Source organism: Chlorocebus sabaeus, chromosome 24 (assembly GCF_047675955.1).
Source record: "Chlorocebus sabaeus isolate Y175 chromosome 24, mChlSab1.0.hap1, whole genome shotgun sequence".
NCBI classification, from domain to species: domain Eukaryota; kingdom Metazoa; phylum Chordata; class Mammalia; order Primates; family Cercopithecidae; genus Chlorocebus; species Chlorocebus sabaeus.
Window position 1 is genome coordinate 66,701,007 of NC_132927.1, and position 19,184 is coordinate 66,720,190.

Here is a 19,184-nt window from a genome sequence, read left to right on the forward strand (position 1 = left end):
TATAAACTGAGGAACTCAATTTTAAGTTTTAATTAAGTTTGATTTAAATAGCCACATGTGATTAGTGACTACTGGATTGGGCAGCACAACTCTAGAAGGAAGGACAGAGGCTATTTATTGATTGAAAACCAAACCACACAGTTGCCAAATTAGATCTAACTCTGTTGGAATTGGTGGGGCCAATTCTTTGATAAAACCCACAATCAGCATCAATTTACCTGATTTATCATTATGGTCTGGTTTTCCTTGTGTCAAGACCTCAGCGAAAGTACCCATTTGTGCCAATCACTGGCTCTGCTCTACAGGCAAACTGAGTCACCCCAAAACCTGCCATTTCAGCTTGTCACTGTGGCCACATACCCTCAACTGAATAGCTGTTAAATTATTTGTAAGTTGTTAAATGTCTATTGTTGCATGGAGAAGTCTTAGACCTGTTCTATGGTTTGGCCTGCATTCTAGCACATATGTTGAAATATGAAGTTGCTGGTTATCATTTGGATGCTAATTGAAGTTACTATTCCCCTTGCTTTTGAAGTGATGAGGAAAATGGTAGTTTAAGAATTTCCAGGCCTGGCTAGACACAATGGCTCATGCCTGTAATCCTAGCAATTTGGGAGGCCGAGGTGGGTGGATTGCTTGAGCCCAGGAGTTAGAGACCAGCCTGGGCAACATAGCAAGACCCCAACTCTAAAAATAGTAATAATAATTAATTAATTAATTAATTAATTAAATTTAAAAAAAGAACCTCCAGGCCGGGCATGGTGGCTCACTCCTATAATCCCAGCACTTTGGGAGTCCAAGGCACTTTGAGCCCAGGGGTTCAAGGTTACAGTGAGCTATGATCATGCCATTGTACTCCAGCCTGGGGGACAGAGCGAGACCCTATCTTAGAAGACAAAAAAAGAAAGAAAAAACCCAGCTTGAAGTTAGTGTAAACAACTAAAGAACAAAACTATGATCTTATCCCATGGGGCATTTTACTATCTGAATTCACACACAGTACTTGGTCCCTAAGTCTGTGTAACCATTGGCTGCCTTTGACTTAAGGGCTCAGTTGGTTAAAGCCCAAAGCTGAGGCTCAAGTCATGGGTCCAATCTCATTAATGGCCAGTTATTTTGCTCCGTTCTCATTCTCTATCCCTGACCCCACTTTCTGTGTTGCATATTTATGACCTTGGTCACGAGGATGGCTTGACCAGAGAGGGCACAGAGGAAGGCAAATCCATCACCACAGCTACTAGCAAAAAAAGCACAAGCCCTGTGAATGGAGGAAAATATGTGTTTTCTCCTGTACAAAGCAAAGTGTTTAAAAAACAAAAAACAAGAATGAGGCACTCAAAGCTGGTGAATGGTGCTGTTTGGAAATATTGCACTTCAGACCACTGAGTATACTGGTGACCATCACAAGTTGGAACATACAACGGGACAGTTAGTCTGGCTATGAGTCATTTAAAATCATGGGACACTAAACAGATGCCCTATATGCTAAAATGGATAATATTTTTCTCATGGTAAGTTGTCATGGCCAAACACTTGCTTATTACGTTCTGATGGTAACATAGTTTCAAATTTAAATGTAATGTAAGAATATTCTCTCTGCTCATTACCTATGTGAGTCATTCATAAACAGTATAAGAACAAAAAAGATAATCACAAAATTTTAAATGGAAAAATAATGGAGTATTTTATTTATTGACAGAGATAAAACTTTTTATGATTATCCTGAATAGAATTTAATGAAATGTAAATCCAGATGCAAACGGCAAGAATCTGTTCTGGCAATTGGAGATGATTAGTGAAGCGGAGAATCCTCAATGGTGGATATTCATCTAAGTACTATTGGACCATGGGGTGGAGAAGGAGGGAGTCGAGGATGGTGAAGAGGTATTATTTACTATCAAACCAACCAACCAACCATATCTGTCTCTACCTGTCTCTCACACACACAACTGGATGTCTGACAGTGAGCAGGGCTCTTGACCTCTCTAGACCTCAGAGGCAAAATGAGAATTGTCCTCCAGCTAGAAAGCATCACAAAGTAAATGTTTTGCTTTAGGTTTTCTTCCCCAAACACTCCATATTCCTTATGTAGGAAATAGAGCCATTACTATATTCCTATGATCTTATGTTAAATCCTTGGGTAAGAAGTATCTCTTTATAAACCAAATTTTCACCTTAATCTTTGCCACTTCTTCCTCCTACCCCAAATTAAAATAAAAATAAATTCTATTAAGTTGCAGGAGATAGTTATAGTGTAATGCTTAAGTGCTTGGGCTTTCAGCTAGATTTTTGGGTTCCACTTAAATTAGGCAAATCACTGACTTGTTCAGTGCCTCAGTTCCTTTGTAAGAATAATAATGATACCTGTTTCACAGGATGGGTAGGAGGATGAACTAATACATTTAGCACAGGGCCTGGCCATAGTCAATGCTGAGTAATTGTTATTTTTTATTTTTATTTTTTGAGACCAAGTCTTGTACTGTTGCCCTGGCTGGAGTGCAGTGGTGTGATCTCCACTGACTGCAACCTCTTTCTCCCAGGTTCAAGCGATTCTGCTGCCTTAGTCTCCCAAGTAGCTGGGATTACAGGCGCCTGCCACCACGCCTGGTTTATTTTTTATATTTTTAGTAGAGATGGGGTTTCACTATGTTGACCAGGCTGGTCTTGAACTCCTGACCTCATTATCCGCGCGCCTCAGCCTCCCAAGGTGCTGGCATTACAGATGTGAGCCACCGCGCCGGGCGAGTAATTATTATTTTTAAACTATTTCCATTTCTCCATTTCCATTCTCCATTTCTCCATCTTCAATATATGTATATGTGTGTATACATATATATGATAGAGGTTATATATGTATATGTTATACTCATATAACCTCAGACACAGGGTTTCACAGCTAGAAGGAATTTCTAGATCAAGTACAAAACTCTTGTTACATCTGTGTCCTTTCTGTCAGATTCAGAGGGTTACAGTGATTTGGTTAGTGACAGAAATGATATTTAAACATGAGATTCCTGGCTTGGGGCTGCATCGTTTTTACTTTTCTTTCATTTACTTTTATCTTATTTAAATAATTTCCTATAGAACAATTTCCTTTAAATATGAATTGTTCCATAGGTTTTTGGTTCTCAGTAAATTATGATATTACAATAATGTGGCTTATCTTCCTGATTGCTGATCTCTTCATAAATTAGGACGTGAATTCACTTAAAGCAGTCTATTTGATCACGAAAACCCAGTGACTTCTAAGTAGGCAGTCAGAAGAGTCTGCTTTATGAAACAGACAAACACCTAACATTGGACCTTTAAAATGTTCAGATATCAACACCACGAAATATTATCTGATATTAGAGCCCCTGAGCAAGGGCTCAAGCTCTATTTTATGCCCCATCCCTGACTCACAGTAAGATCTTGGGCAAGTCACCTGACCTTCTTATATTTCAGAGTGTCAAACTGTGAAAAGCATGTCCATAAAACTGTGCAAGCATGACCTCATTATAAACCCGATGGACCTGAGTGCTTTGATACGTTAAAGAATTACCGAAAGAGAACTCTAGTTTGTAAAATACGAAGAATGAGGAAAATAAATTTTACTATAGTAAGTAAAAGGATTCTGAAATGTACAGTTTTTAGCAAGTAAAGTCATAAAAAAGTTTCAAAATGTTATATTTGGGTGAAATAAGGTTAGCGACAGAGGAAAAATATTATTTTAGAGAATGCTTCGCTTTTGAAACCATAGATTGTAGCAACTTAACCAAAATAATTACAAGGAATGAAAGACTCAGAAATGAGTAGATCCTTAATAATTAAACACATTTCTAGGCCATTATTTTCCCCTACTTATACAATGCATACCATGTTTTAAAATGTATTTCACGGGCCAGGCGCAGTGGCTCACACCTATAATTTGGGAGGCCAAGGCACGTGGATCACTTGAAGTCAGGAGTTTGAGACCAGCCTGGCCAATATGGTGAAACCCCCATTCCTACTAAAATTACAAAAATTAGCCAGGTGTGGTGGCAGGCGCCTTTACCTGTAATCCCAGCTACTCAGGAGGCTGAGGCAGGCGAATCGCTTGAATCCGCAAGGGGAATGTTGCAGTGAGCCGAGATTGAGCGACTGCACTCCAGCCTGGGCAACAGAGGGAGGCTCTGTCTCAAAAAAACAGAAAAACGTATTTCACTCACTACTATATGAAAAGCCCTGGAGAAAGAATACCAATACCCTTAGGAAAGAAGCAGTTTTATTATTATTATTATTATTAGATGGAATCTTGCTCTGTCGCCAGGGTGGAGTACAATAGCGCCGTCTTGGCTCACTGCCATCTCCGACGCCCTGGTTCAAGGGATTCTCCTGCCTCAGCCTACTGAAAGTAGCTGAGATTACAGGCACACGCCACCATGCCAGGCTAATTTTTGTATTTTTAGTAGAGACGGGGTTTCACTATGTTGGCCAGGATGGTCTCGATATCCTGACCTCGTGATCCACCTCCCAAAGTGCTGGGATTACAGGAGTGAGCCACTGCGCACGGCCAAGAAGCAGTTTTAATAATGAGTTTGGCCATTTAGGCTTGTAACTAACTGGATTATTGAATATTCTTTAAAATTACTTTGTATTAGTCCCTTTTCTTCTATTTCCTTATTTCCAACTCTCCCATTAGTATGCATGCTTTATTCCTACTCAAGTTTCCCCCTATGAGCCCAGGAGTAGTAGTAGTATTTTTGCAGTGATTGGGTTTAGGTTTGTGAAGTGAATAGTGTCTTTCTAATCTGCAGAGGGAAGGCAGCACCATCCCCTGGCTTGCTGCTGCAGCCTCTCTTTAAACAGCAGGTTCACTCTTTCTGCGGCATTCCAGAAGGAACACCAGTAGGAACAGCTCCACACATGCTGACATCTTGTCTGAGGTTATCCCAAGAAGTCCTGTGGCATTTGCCATGTGCCTGTATATTTTCCCTTTAAAAAAAAAAAAAAAAAATCTTCCTGCAGACTTTGTTGAAATCACAAACAAACATAACCAAGCAAAGCCCTTTCTAGCAGAGCATGTTAATCATACACTGCTATATTCTGTGAAACAGTAAGCAAATGATAACCTCCAACTGTTGCCCGGGCCCTGTAAACAAAAGATCAAATTCTGTGTTCTGCCTTGGCAAGAAAAGAAACTGCAGCATTTTGTCAAGATTTTTACAAGTCCTGGGCTTCACATTACTGGCTGAAATTGTTCTTTCTCTACTTTACAGAAAAATGGAAAACACTAGTAAACTTAAAGATTTAAATGTTATTTTAAAAGGAATATAATAAAAAATGGAAAACACTAGTACATTTAAAGATTTAAATAGTATTTTAAAAGGAATGTAATCAAAACTGTAGTTTAAAATACAATCAGGCTCCATAATAGAGGCAATTGGCTGTGTGTTCCACCTGTAATGCAGGGGATTTGAAGCATCTATTTTTTCCCTTGTTTCTATGGATTTATGAATAAAGACTCTGACCCCTCTCAGGATTAGGAAAATTATGGAAAATTTAAAGCCTGGGTTTTAAGGTCTGTAGAAGCTGCACAGGTACACTAACTTTAGTAAGACGGGCGCCAGAATGAATAGTTTTCTCCACAGGAAAAAGAGAACAAAATAGTAGGGGAGAAATATTCAGGCATCCTAAAAAATATTCAGTGGAAACGTGAAAACATTAAAGACTGATCATCAACATGACACAGATTTAGCAATCGAGCATATATAATTTGGTTCGGATATTGCTCCAAAATCCGAAGAGCAAACACAGGACCAATTTCTTCCAGGACAACGACCTCTTCCTCTGCAGACCCCTCTCCTCGGCAGCTGAAGGTGTGGCCAATCTGCCTCCACCTCCCCGCAGACCCCCCAGTCTCAGGACCTTCCGCGGACCCTCCCAGTCTCAGGACATTCCACAGTACCCCACACTGGAAGTGGCCGCTGCAGACCCAAGGACAAGCGGCACGCGGGAACCGGCAGCCCCAGTGGAGCGGTTAGAGACGTTGAGGTGGGAGGGTCACCTAGGTGGGGTGAAGCTGGGGTGGTTAGCTGGGCGAACGACTTTCGAAACTCTGGGCCGCCCCCAGGTTGGACTAAGCAGGCGCTCATGCCTTCGCCCCCGCCCAGGATGAGCGTCTCCTGAGGACCCCCCGCCACACCTGACCCGACACCGCACGCCCAGCCTAGAACGCTTCCAAACCCCGACCCAGCGCACGGCCGCCGCGACTGGCCCGCGGGGGGCAGCGAGAGGCCTAGCGAACCGGGGGGCGGGACCAGGCGGGCAAGGCCCGGCTGCCGCAGCGCCACTCTGCGCGAGGCGTCTCCGCCGCGGCGGAGGGATACGGCGCGCCATATATATACCGCGGGGCGCAGGCTCGCGCTCCGGCAGTGGTGCTGGGAGTCTCGTGGACGCCGTGCCGTTACTCGTAGTCAGGCGGCGGCGCAGGCGGCGGCGGCGGCACAGCGCACAGCGCGCCTTAGCAGCAGCAGCAGCGGCAGCAGCAGGACCATCGGAGGCACCCCCACCGTCACAGCCCCCGTGCTGGTGCAGCCACCCTCGCTCCCTCTGCTCTTCCTCCCTTCGCTCGCACCATGGTAGGTCGGGAGTGGCAAATGCCGGCGTAGCGGCTGCCCGAGATTTCTTCCCAGATTTCTAGTTGTTTTGTTTTTTGTTTGTTTTTGGTTCGTGGAGGTTTTTCTGAGTGTTACGCAGTAACTGCCCTTAAAGGAGGATGTATTTTGGATTTGCATCTCGGTGACCTCTGCCAGGGAGCTTCATTTATTGGTTCCCCTTGGAGCTGGACTTGGCCGTAGGCCGTCCACGGGCAGGGGCTCCGGCCGCAACTGCAGCGGGGCTTTCTGCATTACCCCCCCCCGCCCCCCGCCCAGCCCCGCACCCACTGCATCCACCAGCGCCGCACCCGGGTTGCCTGCAGCGCAGCGTTTCGGCCTGGGAGCCGGGCGGGGCCGGGCACTAGACACCCCCGCCCGTCTGTGCCCACCCCGCTCGCCCCTCCCCACCCCGCTTCTCCGCCGGCATGAAGGTGGCAGGTCGGGCGGGCAGTGGAGAATGAATGGGCTGGAGCGGGCAGGTGGCGCACATTGTTCCGGCTGGGTGTTAAGGGGCGCAGTGAGCCCCCGCCACCTCCCCACCTTGGCCGGTCCTGCTGGGCACCCTCCCTCGGTCGCTCTCCCCTCCTTCTTCCCGGGGGGCGCGGCGCGGGCGTGGGCTGGGAAGGAAGGAGCTGGGGAAGGGTGGGGCTGGGGGCAGGAAGGCGAGGGGTTGGGGGCGGAGAGGGCGGAAGCGGCGGCCCGGCCGCCCTGCGCCCGGGCGGGGCCCTGCGGTGTAGCCGTGGCTTGTTCCTGCAGCTTTCGCACCTCTACGGCCCCCCACCCAGTGCAGCAGTGCGGGCGGGCGTGAGCCTCGGTGCACCCGGAGGCCCTTCCCGCGGGAGGCGCTCGGCTCGCGCTAATTGGGGCGGGGGGGGCGGGGGAGGAGGGAGCTGGCGCGCGGCTTGGTTTCCATTAGAGACGCAAAGTTTCTGCTCCGGGAGGAGGCGGCGGCGCGGCGGGCTGGTCGCCTACGGGAGCAGGAGCGGGTGGGAAGTGCGGGGTCGGCCTTGGCCAGGGCCCTGGAGCGCGGGAGCCGGGGGTGGTGACCCTCCTGGCCGAGGAGGGGTGGCGTCCCGACGCCCGCTCGGGGGCCGCCTTGTTCCCCGCCTGCTCCCGGGCACGCGTCCTGCCCGGCCCCTCGCTCCGCGTTCCTCCTGCCCCGCGCCACTTACATTCCGCAGAGAGATGCCCGCCACGTTTCCGCTTTCTCTGCAGCCTCTAGATCGCCAGATGCGACTGTGCGCCTTGCTGGGTGTGTTTTCCACAGCCCCTTCCTCCCTCGGCGGGCAGGGCTGACATCACCGACTGCGTTTCTGGTTTGGCGGGTGGGGAGATGGTTCTCCGCAGGGTTCTGGTACACCTTTGCCCCCAAGGCTAGCGCCCTTTGGGGGAGGAGGATTTCGTTTTCGAGAAAGTTGGGTGCCCCTGGTAACCCCTCTAACAAGAGAGTTTTGTAGCGAGGTGGGACTGTTCTCCCCATAAGGTGACAGTTTCTCTTGCGAGGTGTGGCGGCGCTTCCTGTTGTACAAGACAGATGTTGCCCTGGCGTTACGTAAATCATCGTGTCTCCCTCATTTAATTTTAAGAAAGCCAATTTTTAGTGATTGAGGTAGAAAGAAAGATCCATTTATAATCTGTAAAAACAAGTTTTCACCCAATATCAATATATTAGAACGCCATTCTTGCTGTTAAAGTTTTCACTTAAGAGAATAAACTTCATCAGCTTTCTATTAGGACTTATTTTCTTAGGCATCCTTTAAAAGAGAAATACACATTAGCTCTCCTTGAGGTCTCGAATTCCCTCGGCTGGAGGCACGGGTTCAGTGTGGTGGAGACCAAATAATGCAACTGAGAATTACCTTCGTGGCCATTACTGCCTCGATTGAAGTGTGCTTATTAAGCACAGTTCTTATGTCATTCTTAAGGTAGGTAGGGTTAATACTCTCCAGCAAATTTAGTAAACCCTCTTTGCCAGAAAAGAGAGGAGTATATGTAGTCTGATAATTATTGTGTAGTTTTCTGTGTACTTAATTTTTGTAGTTTTGTAACACTTCATTTATAAGATGGTACCATTTTTTCCTGGCTTCTGAATAATAGGATAATTTGACCCAGGGCATTGACCATTGTAAATGGTAGGCTTTTAACAAATAACTGCCTAATTTAAAGGATTGGAAAGCCTTTGTTACATGGAAATGAAGTTGGTGGGGTACCCAGTTGCTGTATCTTTATTTTTTCCACTTAATTATTTCTCATAAAATGGATGTAAAAGCCTGTTAATCCAACCCAATGCCATTATGTAACGACAGTTTGGAGATTTCGAGGGCCTGGAGCAGTGCGCAAGGTACGCTGAAAGCCTGCCCTGATCCTGGCTGTGGTGGCAGTGGCAGTGGGCTGGGTCCCTTGTTGAGTGGAACAGGGGACTGCGGTGTCCATGGTGCAGTAGGTGGCGCGCTTCTGTCTTAGAGCCTGCTGCCACTGCAGCTGGTGCCATGGGGCTTTCTGCCACTAGAGGTGCCATTTTTCACATGATGAACTTAGCCTAGTTAGATCGCAGAGCAAGCTGTAAGCCATGGGCCCAGAAAACTTGAAGTGAGCAGAGGTTGTCACTTCCTTGTAATCGTTTGTTAAAATAGCATAAAGAGTTTCCTTTATTCTAATTACTTTCATTAAATGACAGTGCTACAGGTTTCAAAAGATTTTTTGAAGATTGATTTTTGAAAGATCACAATATTAAAAGTATAATTGGAAAACCTATGTTGAAATCAACCAAACATGTTGTGGACTGAATGATAACCTTTTCTTTCTTCATGTAGGCTGATCAGCTGACCGAAGAACAGATTGCTGGTAAGTTGACAACTCCAAGGAGTCCCCCAGAAGGCCAGAACTAGGCATTGACTCAGTTTTGGTGACTCCTCTGTTCTTCCCCGCTACAGTCTGGGCAGTTTTCTAAGAATTTATTTAAAGAAGAACAGTAAGCAGAAACATTTAGGTCAGGTGTTATTCTTGCCAGTACTTTATAGATGAGGTGAAAGGAAGTAAAATCAGGATGCCCACTTGTTAAACTCTGGAGAATTTGACCATGTTTCACAGTGTGCAAAGTTTGCCTATGATTAAATTGTACTGAGCCTGCTACTCAACACTTTAGTTTACAGTTCTTATGCCATGGGTCTTTCAGTAATCTGCCCTGAAAGCTTGTGGTTGCTATCCTAAAATAAATGGAAATGGGTGAAAATGAGTGTTAGGACCACTGTAATAATTGGGAAGAAAGTTACATTAGTTAAACTCTGTTGCCTAGGCGCTGGACTCTTAACTCCTGGGCTCAAGCAGTCCTCCTGCCTCAGCCTCCCGAGTAGCTGGGATTACAGGCATGTGCCACCATGCCTGGCAGATTTTAGCTTTTTAAAGTCCTGGAGGACTCGTTTTGAGACTGTTTCTCTTTAGGAAACCAGGAATGCTTCTGAAATATCCTAAAAGTCATGTGGAGAAAAACAGACTGTTAACCTGGGAATGTACATTTCTAGTAGCCATTTCATGTTGTTATGAAACGGGATTCTTATGGCTTTAGAAATGTAACAGGAAGGGACTTGAAGGGGGCACATGGACCAGTCTTGTCAGATGGGATTTAGTCCCTTGAACCCAGGAGGCAGAGGTTGTAGTGAGCTGAGATTGCACCACTGCACACTGCACTCCAGCCTGGGTGGCAGAGCGAGACTCCATTGTTTTTTTTTAAAAAAAAAAAAAACTGGATTTAGGACTAATTTAAGCATGTTCCAGCTTAGCCGCCTTGAAACCTGTGGGAATATTGTGGTGTATGGCACCATTTACTGGGAGCAGTGTTTGCTTTATAGGCTGCTGTATGAAGGCCAGTCCAACAGGACTATTGTGGTCTTTATTTCGTTAGGTAAAGACCAGACTTCTGATACCTTGCACAACTTGAATGGCTTGCTTTGGCAAGCCCCCGGCAAGTGTATATTGTAACTGGGTTGGATAAAGACATTCATTCTAACGGGTCAACTTTTGTTTTCAGAATTCAAGGAAGCTTTCTCCCTATTCGATAAGGATGGCGATGGCACCATCACAACAAAGGAACTTGGAACTGTCATGAGGTCACTGGGTCAGAACCCAACAGAAGCTGAATTGCAGGATATGATCAACGAAGTGGATGCTGATGGTAAGAGCTTTAGAACCATGAATGAGGGCCATTGTTGTGTAATTCAAGTTCAGAAATGTTACGGAATTGTCTTTCAGGTCCCCAGAGCAAAGCAAATGTGCAAAGATCCTTTCTGTGGTTGCCTTAGGGCCATTGACAATTACAATAAAAGATGATAGGCCTTGTGTCCGTCCTGCTTAGCTTCTGCGTTTTCTGCATGGGATCACTGTATTGTTTTTTTTCTGCTTGGCGTGACCTAGAGCTCAGATTTTTTTTTTCTTTTTGAGACGGAGTCTTGGCCTGTCACCCAGGCTGGAGTGCACTGGCACGATCTCGGCTCACTGCAACCTCTGCCTCCCGGGTTCAAGCCATTCTCCGCCTCAGCCTCCTGAGTAGCTGGGACTACAGGCGTGTGGCACCGCCCCCAGTTAGTGTTTTGTATCTTTAGTAGAGATGGGATTTCACCATGTTGGCAAGGCTGGTCTCAAACTCCTGACCTCGTTACCCGCCTGCCTCAGCCTCCCAAAGTGCTGGGATTACAGGCATGAACCACCGCTCCTGGCTGAGCTCAAAGCTTTTATCAACTGGCCCATGAGTCTGCACTGAGTCTTGATGGGGAGGTGAAATTAAATAGCCACAGAATGTGCTTTTTTAACAAACTTACTGTGTCTAAAGAGGAGGAGGAGCCACCAGATGAAGTGGGTGACAAGCACTCTTAGAAGTTACCATAAAAGTGAGTACAGTGTGAGCTTGTAGATGTGTTTGCTGCAGAGGAGCATGTGAGGTTTGGAGGCGGATGTGTGGTGACTCTAGGGGATAGTTTTGCAGAACCTAATGGAAAGGGAAGCTGTAAGGTCCAAGGTCAGAGGGAACCAGCAGTAACCCTGATAGCGGTTTGTCATCTGTTCCTCTCGACTCTACAGCAGTGGACAACAGACCTTTGATTGCTGATTTCCACTTCCCCACCCCTAAAAGAAACATGTATTTTGGTAAATCATATATATATTCTAATGTGTACTATATAACATTATAGAACATGATTTTTAAAAGATGAGTTGTGGGGAGAGAAGGTCAAAAGGAAAAAGATGAGTTAAGAATAAACAATTCGGATCTAGATTTTACTTTCTAGATGATTGACTCAAAGGTGGTGTAGTAAAATCGCTTGTCTGGTCACAAACATTTGGAAGCAGAGCTTTTGATTAAGTTATTTGACAAAGCTTTCAGCACATTAGAGTGGTTTTCACTAATAGTGTTTTGAAAAGAAAAAGTTTCCCATAGTTCTCTCTAGTTTGCTAAGATGATCAGCTATCTGGGAACATGGAGTAACTTCCTCTTGTTTGTGGGAGCCCTGGGAATCTGTGCTTGGGGAGGGGAGAAGTCTGTTAGGCTCTTGGATTGTGTGGAAGAAGGAGAAGTTGTGCCAGGCTACAGAATCCTGTGTTTGCACTGAGAAAATAGGATGGTACCTGACCTCCTCTGCATGGCTGTGAGATAGCTTAAAATAATTTCTCTTATCTTTGATGAATATGAACAATATCTTACAATTTTTGAGGCCAGAAAGTCTTGAAGGGATCCCTGAGGTATTTTCTTTTAAAGGTACTGGTGAAAATGAGTAACTTAACCTAGGGTTTTTCTTCCTAATTTTATTTCCATTTAGTTCAATTACACTGTTAGTCTGGAGTGCTTGTCTTTAGGGGTATTTATCTCTTAGTTTTAAAGAGGAGTTGTTTGGAGTACTGGCCCTAGAACAGATTCTTCTGAGAGTTCCGTAAGTGTTACTGGTCTGAGCTGTGAGAATGCTGCTGAGCTTTTCCCTTAATGGGAAATAAAGATACTGAGTTGGAAGAAAACAGGTGGCCAACCTTCATAGTGTGGCCAAGAAATGATCCTGGAGAAGACTTGGTAAGACTTTATGGCCCATGCATGGCATAGCAAAATCAATGTTCCTCACTCATAATCTTTTCTCCCCTGAAACACTTTATACTCTTAACCTGCAGCTCAGTTCTAGGCCTTTTGTGCATTACTGCCATCACTAGCCAAGACAGAGTTAGACCTGAGTGATTTCCCTGACTCAGGGATGGCAGTCGGGGGTGCTTCTTCCCTCAGAGTGGAAAGATTCAGCCTGCAGAGTGGTGTGTGCTGTTCTTTTTCCTGAACTGTACAGCCCTTCATGACCCTTCCATGGGCTAGAATCCAGATGTGCAGTTTCCTTTGTATGATTAAATACTATCCTGGGCACTGATGATGAGTTTGAAATTTTGTGAAATTGCCCCGTGAAGTGTTTGAACGTTTTAGACCTGCAAATGTTTGAACCTAGTAAGATAGTTTGCCCCTTTGTCCTAGTGTGTGTTTACCATTCTGTACAGTGGTTCTGAAATGATTACTGCAGAGCAACATTCATGGAGTGCTTACTTTACATGAGCTTTTGTTTTTTAATTTGAGGTAATGGCACCATTGACTTCCCCGAATTTTTGACTATGATGGCTAGAAAAATGAAAGATACAGATAGTGAAGAAGAAATCCGTGAGGCATTCCGAGTCTTTGACAAGGTAATCCAGCGTCTACGTAGCAGATGGTACTTAAGTATGGCTGCTTCTGCTGTCACTTCTAAAAGCTATAATAATGTTATAGGCAGAAGACTTAAATCTAACTGCCTGAGCCTTTGATCTCACTTTCAAAAGTCCTCTTTATGGTAACTGTATCAGGTGAAGGTAGGCATAATACATAGGAATTTTGGACCAGGTTTCTTGACTGTTACTTTGAATCATTGTGAGCTTTTGAAAATCCTGTTTTCTGCATTAGCTGTTTGCATGTGTTTAGAAGGTTAGAGGTGGGAACTAGAGATCAGAGAATTGTTGATGGGAGCAGAGTTAGCAGTAACTTGAGATGGCGTAGCTAAGTCAAAGACCTACTTCCTCACACCACAGCATTAGCAATAATAATTGCTGAATGTTCACAGGATGGCAATGGTTACATCAGTGCAGCAGAACTACGTCACGTCATGACAAACTTAGGAGAAAAACTAACAGATGAAGAAGTAGATGAAATGATCAGAGAAGCAGATATTGATGGAGACGGACAAGTCAACTATGAAGGTAAAACGAAATTATTTGAGCTCAGTGTTTCATAGTCTTACCTTCAGGATCTGTAAGCAAGCCAGCTGCTTCACTAGGCAGCCTTTGACTTTATTTTATGTACAGTAAAGATGTTGTGTTCATTAAAGCTGCTTTCAAAGATAACCAAAAGTTACGATTATATTTGTCTTTTCAGAATTCGTACAGATGATGACTGCAAAATGAAGACCTACTTTCAACTCCTTTTTCCCCCCTCTAGAAGAATCAAATTGAATCTTTTACTTACCTCTTGCAAAAAAAAGAAAAAAGAAAAAAGTTCATTTATTCATTCTGTTTCTATATAGCAAAACTGAATGTCAAAAGTACCTTCTGTCCACACACACAAAATCTGCATGTATTGGTTGGTGGTCCTGTCCCCTAAAGATCAAGCTACACATCAGTTTTACAATATAAATACTTGTACTACCTTAATGATAAGGACTCCTTAAAGTTCCATTTGCTAATGATACACTGTTTGGGCTGGCCAGTTTTTCATGCATGCAGCTTGACGATTGAGCACAGTCAGGCCTTTGTATTAAAAATGAAAAATGAAAAAACAAATTCAAAACCTATTCAAATGGGTTCTAGTTCAATTTGTTTAGTATAAATTGTCATAGCTGGTTTACTGAAAACAAACACATTTAAAATTGGTTTACCTCAGGATGACGTGCAGAAAAATGGGTGAAGGATAAACCGTTGAGACATGGCCCCACTGGTAGGATGGTCCTCTTGTACTTCGTGTGCTCCGACCCGTGGTGACGACACACCCTGGTGGCATGCCTGTGTTTGTTGGTTTAGCGTTGTCTGCATTGTTCTAGAGTGAAACAGGTGTCAGGCTGTCACTGTTCACACACATTTTTAATAAGAAACCTTTACCAAGGGAGCATCTTTGGACTCTCTCTTTTTAAAACCTTCTGAACGATGACTTGGAGCCGGCAGAGTAGGCTGTGGCTGTGGACCTCAGCACAACCATCAACATTGCTGTTCAAAGAAATTACAATTTACGTCCATTCCAAGTTGTAAATGCTAGTCTTTTTTTTTTTTTTTTTTCCAATAAAAAGACCATTAACTTAAAGTGGTGTTAAATGCTTTGTAAAGCTGAGATCTAAATGGGGACAAGGCAGGTGGAGGGGAGGCCAGTGTACATTTAAATGCCCACAGCCCAGCATTGGGTTTCCCTCCCAAGGCCCCAGCACCAACCTCCGAGCCCAAGACCTTGCCTAAAAACAAGCAGATACCGATTGCTTCATCCTATTTATGGACATGTAGGTCTAGTTGCATTTTCACTGGGGGGAGGGGGGAAAGGTGAATTATGGTAACTTTTAATGATCTATTCAGGCAGTAGAGCTCTTAAGGAAAAAAAAAAAAACCCACTTTCTCTCAAGCATGTATTTAGGGGTTGTTCTCAATTGTGCTGCTGATTACCTGTCTTATGTAACTACTTGAGACCATCTGCAAGAGACATGATTTAGTGTGTCTGTAATTCAATCTTCGCTGTGTGTGGTAGAAGCAGTAGTCACTTTTCTAAGCCAGTCTCTTCATGCCTAAAAGACACTACCAGTCACCTTTGATTCGCGACTTTTAATTTATGATTATACTTAGCCTCCTTTTACTTTTTTTTTTCCCCCCTAAGTTGACTTGACTTTGCTTCTTCCCCCCCCCAAGTAGAACTAATGCTAGCTTCCAGCTTGAAAGTGAAACTCCAGTGTGGAGTGAATTTTGTGTCTAATTATAAACCTGTAACCAAAACTCAGACATCTGGTACTGGTCTTTGCATTGAGATTGGTCCCTGTAAAAGCCCCTTAAAAGCATATTGCATTTAGTACAGAGCTCTTTTTTGAAATGAAGGCTGGAGGTGTGCATTTTTCACGGTGTTGGCTGGTTGTATCTTATTAGCAAGGAGATTGGGGTTTTGAGTGTTTGCGTGGGTGGTTTCAATTTGCCAGGGAACAGTGGCAGGCTGCTAGCAAGGCAGTGAGAAGCTCTTGGCAGCCAAATGGGTGCATTCAGGGCTGATTTATAGAGACCCTTGGCTTCTCCTTCTCCTACTCCCTGTCTTTCTGGCATTTTGTAGCTTGTTAGATTTTCTGCCAGAGGGGTGGGTCAGAGCAGTGGAGAGGAGACATCGCCCATGTGCTTCTGCTACTGGTCCTTGGGCTGGGTGGTTGGTAGAAGAGAGGTTGACACTATGAGCTAAGGGCTGGCTTTTATCATTCCCTGAATCTGAAAGGAATGCCTAAGGGTTTCTCTTCTGGTGAGATAGGGTTCCTGGTTTGAGTAAGTTAATGTCCTGGATATTTCTTGTCGCAGGGGGTGGTCAAAGAGCCTGATTGGCTGACCCAGTCTCACGCCTGTGGTCGATGACCTCAGTAGTTTCAGAGGGGGCCAGAGGGGGTCATTTGACTTTTTTTTTTTTTTTTTTTTGAAATGTAGCCTTCTAACCCTCTTAAGTCTTTTTAGAAGCTGGGTGGACTCTTAGTGGTCCTGCAGCCTATCCTAAAAGACTACCTTTGAAACAGGATTCTTGTATGGCCAGGATCCTGTCTGGGAACCAGAAACCCTACACCCTCCCCCTCCAGGGAATGCTGAGTTCCTGTTGTGAGCAGAGGTGAGGCAGAATCCACTGTAGCCTTCCCCCCTGGCATTTGCGGGGATGGCCAACCCAGGCGTTGGGTGTTAGTCTGCATGAGTTTGCGAGAGGAGATAGCTGGGTGTCGTGGCAGTGCCCTTGAAGTTGGTTAGCACCTTCCTGTAAACTCTTGCCCCTACTTCTAACTACTCTATAAATATATACATATATTTATATATAAAGTGATTAGTTGAACTGGCATCCTGCTTTAGCCTGAGACTTGCCATAAGAAACTGCTGAGTACTTGGCAAACCCTTTCATAGTTTTGTTCTCCATCTGTTTGGGGTAGGTGTTGAGCGAGGCAAATGGATCTCGATACTTCAGATGGGCTTTTGATGCACTGTTGCCAAGGAAGGCTTTTTCTGATTTTTTGACAAATGAATTTTTGCACACTTTCATTGGTGTCTTTTGGCAACTTAAACACACATTGAAAATGAGCTATTGTACATATTTTTATATTCTCTTTATAAATGCATGTCTGATTGTACTTGTAACAATATTGTAATGAACGGCTGTGCAGTAGGCCCAGCGCTGCTGTGTCTCGTCAGAGGAATAGCTTACCACGAACCCCTCAGCATACTGGGAACCTCTTCCTGAACAAAGAATGTAAATTTGGTCAAGTCTACTCTTCCGTTCATTCAATTATTTTAAGCATTTGAATTATTTATTGTATATCCTAAATATATTTATCCTTTGGCAGTGACTAGATTTCCACTAATGTGTCTTAATCTATTCCTCCAGCTGGCAGTTACTGTTTTTTTAATCCCTTGAAGTTGTCCTGTAGGAGACAGAAATTCTTTGGTGTCTGTATCCCTTGGAGTAAGAAGGTAGTGGCATGGGTGGAGTGTGTGTTCTTTCTCCAAATCTATTATGATGTTCATTAAACACTTCTGTAGCAAAGATGGTGGTAGTTCTTTTGTTACTGAAGTTGCCCTTCACCATGGCTATTTGAAAAGGAGATGTACTTGGACATTTCTGTAAATCTTGAGATAAACTGTTTGGAGATTTAACCACCTCTCTGATGGGGGACCAACTCTATGGAAATTGTAAATAAGTTTTATTTATAAACCTGGCACTGTATTCAATAAACATTTCTGCAGCCTTTCATCTCTAACTGCGAACTGTGTAGGTTTCTAGCTTGCATAGCTTTCAATCCCTTTTGCTCTCAAGGTAGACCTGTCCTCAGATGTAACTTCACCGGGCCTCTAGTACGGTGAGAGTGAGGGGCCAGAAATACCATAGACACATCCCACAACAGCCTTACCCTAGTTTTAAGTAGTTAATAGCTGACATTTTAACATATTCTCTTAGCCTATTAATTTGTCCATGCCTGCTTTTTATGCAGAAAATTTACACCATAAAGATTAGTTTCCTGTTAACCCCAATCCAAGTCTCTTTAGGACTTGTGCAAAGAAATACATTTTTTTTCAGTAAGATGGGAATTTTAGATGACAAGCACATACCTTGGTTCATGTCAAGAGCGGGACAGCTGAGGAAAGTGGGGTGGGATCCAACTCCAATTTAGGATGTTGGCATCGAAGCCTTCCCCTTAGTCAACACTGGCGCAGACCCTGGTTCTCAGATGTGGCAGGGGAGGCTGCCTTGTGTGTTTCCCACTCTGCCCAGAAGGAGTGAGAGGGCCGAAGAGTGGGGCAGGGTAAGTCCCTGCTTTGGACAGAAAGCTTGAGACACATCTCCAGGAAGCATTTAAACAGCCCCTCCTGCACACAGCAGCTGGGAATACAAGGATATGGACATCACCGTGGAGACGGCCCTCTGCTTTGAGGCTTCAGACCCAGCTTCTGGTTTTGGTTTTGTCCCTCCAGCCTTAGGCAGGTTCTTTACCTTTCCCAGGCCTCGGTATCCTCGTTGGTAAGATCCTATTGGACTTGGCACCTTCTGCCTGTGGCTTTCTAGGATTAGGACCAACCTGGTTTGGCATCACTTTGTGTTTAGATAGATGAAATTGCAGCCTAAAGGATGGGAGGTAAAATTGCGTAGGAGTGTGGTGTCCTTTGAGATGACAAATGGGATTTAAAAATTCTCAGCAGCTTCATGTTGGGGGTGGAGTGGAGGTTAACCTTGCTATTAAGACGTGATGTAATATTGGAACCTGGGTCAGAGAAACTGATTGTTAAGTGACTTCCATTCTCCCAGGACGGAAATAGGAGGCTACCACTGGGCCTGTAAGGGATTCAGTCCAAGTGTCGTCATCTGGTTTTTCAGCAGCTCCGGTTTAGAAAAACACACATTTCCGATTCAAGCTGAACTTTCCCGGGCACTGGGGGGCTGGAGCACCCAATGACTCAGGATGCCTTAGAAGGAAATAAAACATAAAGCTTTTTATAGCTTGGTGCTTCTCTCCCACTGCCCTCAACTCTCTGCCAAGGAGTGGGAGGAGTTAGCTCATGGCCCAGAACTGTTATAGCCCCTGAACTCCAAATCAAGTGGCAGTTTTCCTTACGAGAATTATGTTCTTTGTGTTAGCAGCCTTAGGAATGAGCGTGAATTGACACATTCAGATTGTGGGTTTTTTTTTTCTTTTTTGAGATGGGGTCTCATTCTCACTCAGGCTGGAGTGCAGTGGCACAATCACAGCTCACTGCAGTCTCAACCTCCCAGGTTCAAATGATCCTCCCACATCAGCCTCCCCAGTAGCTGGGACTACAGGGATG

General features: G+C 44.7%; 1 protein-coding gene across 1 annotated transcript; it reads left to right on the forward strand.

Annotated features, from left to right (window-relative positions):
• The first annotated feature begins 6,388 nt into the window (after window positions 1–6,388).
• Window positions 6,389–17,623, forward strand: CALM1 (calmodulin 1). Its single transcript, XM_007987572.3, has 6 exons — window positions 6,389–6,599; window positions 9,431–9,461; window positions 10,645–10,788; window positions 13,210–13,316; window positions 13,727–13,862; window positions 14,038–17,623. Exons 1-6 carry the CDS (start codon window positions 6,597–6,599, stop codon window positions 14,064–14,066), a joined length of 450 nt encoding a protein of 149 aa, XP_007985763.1. The 5' UTR covers window positions 6,389–6,596; the 3' UTR covers window positions 14,067–17,623.
• Window positions 17,624–19,184: the final 1,561 nt, after the last annotated feature.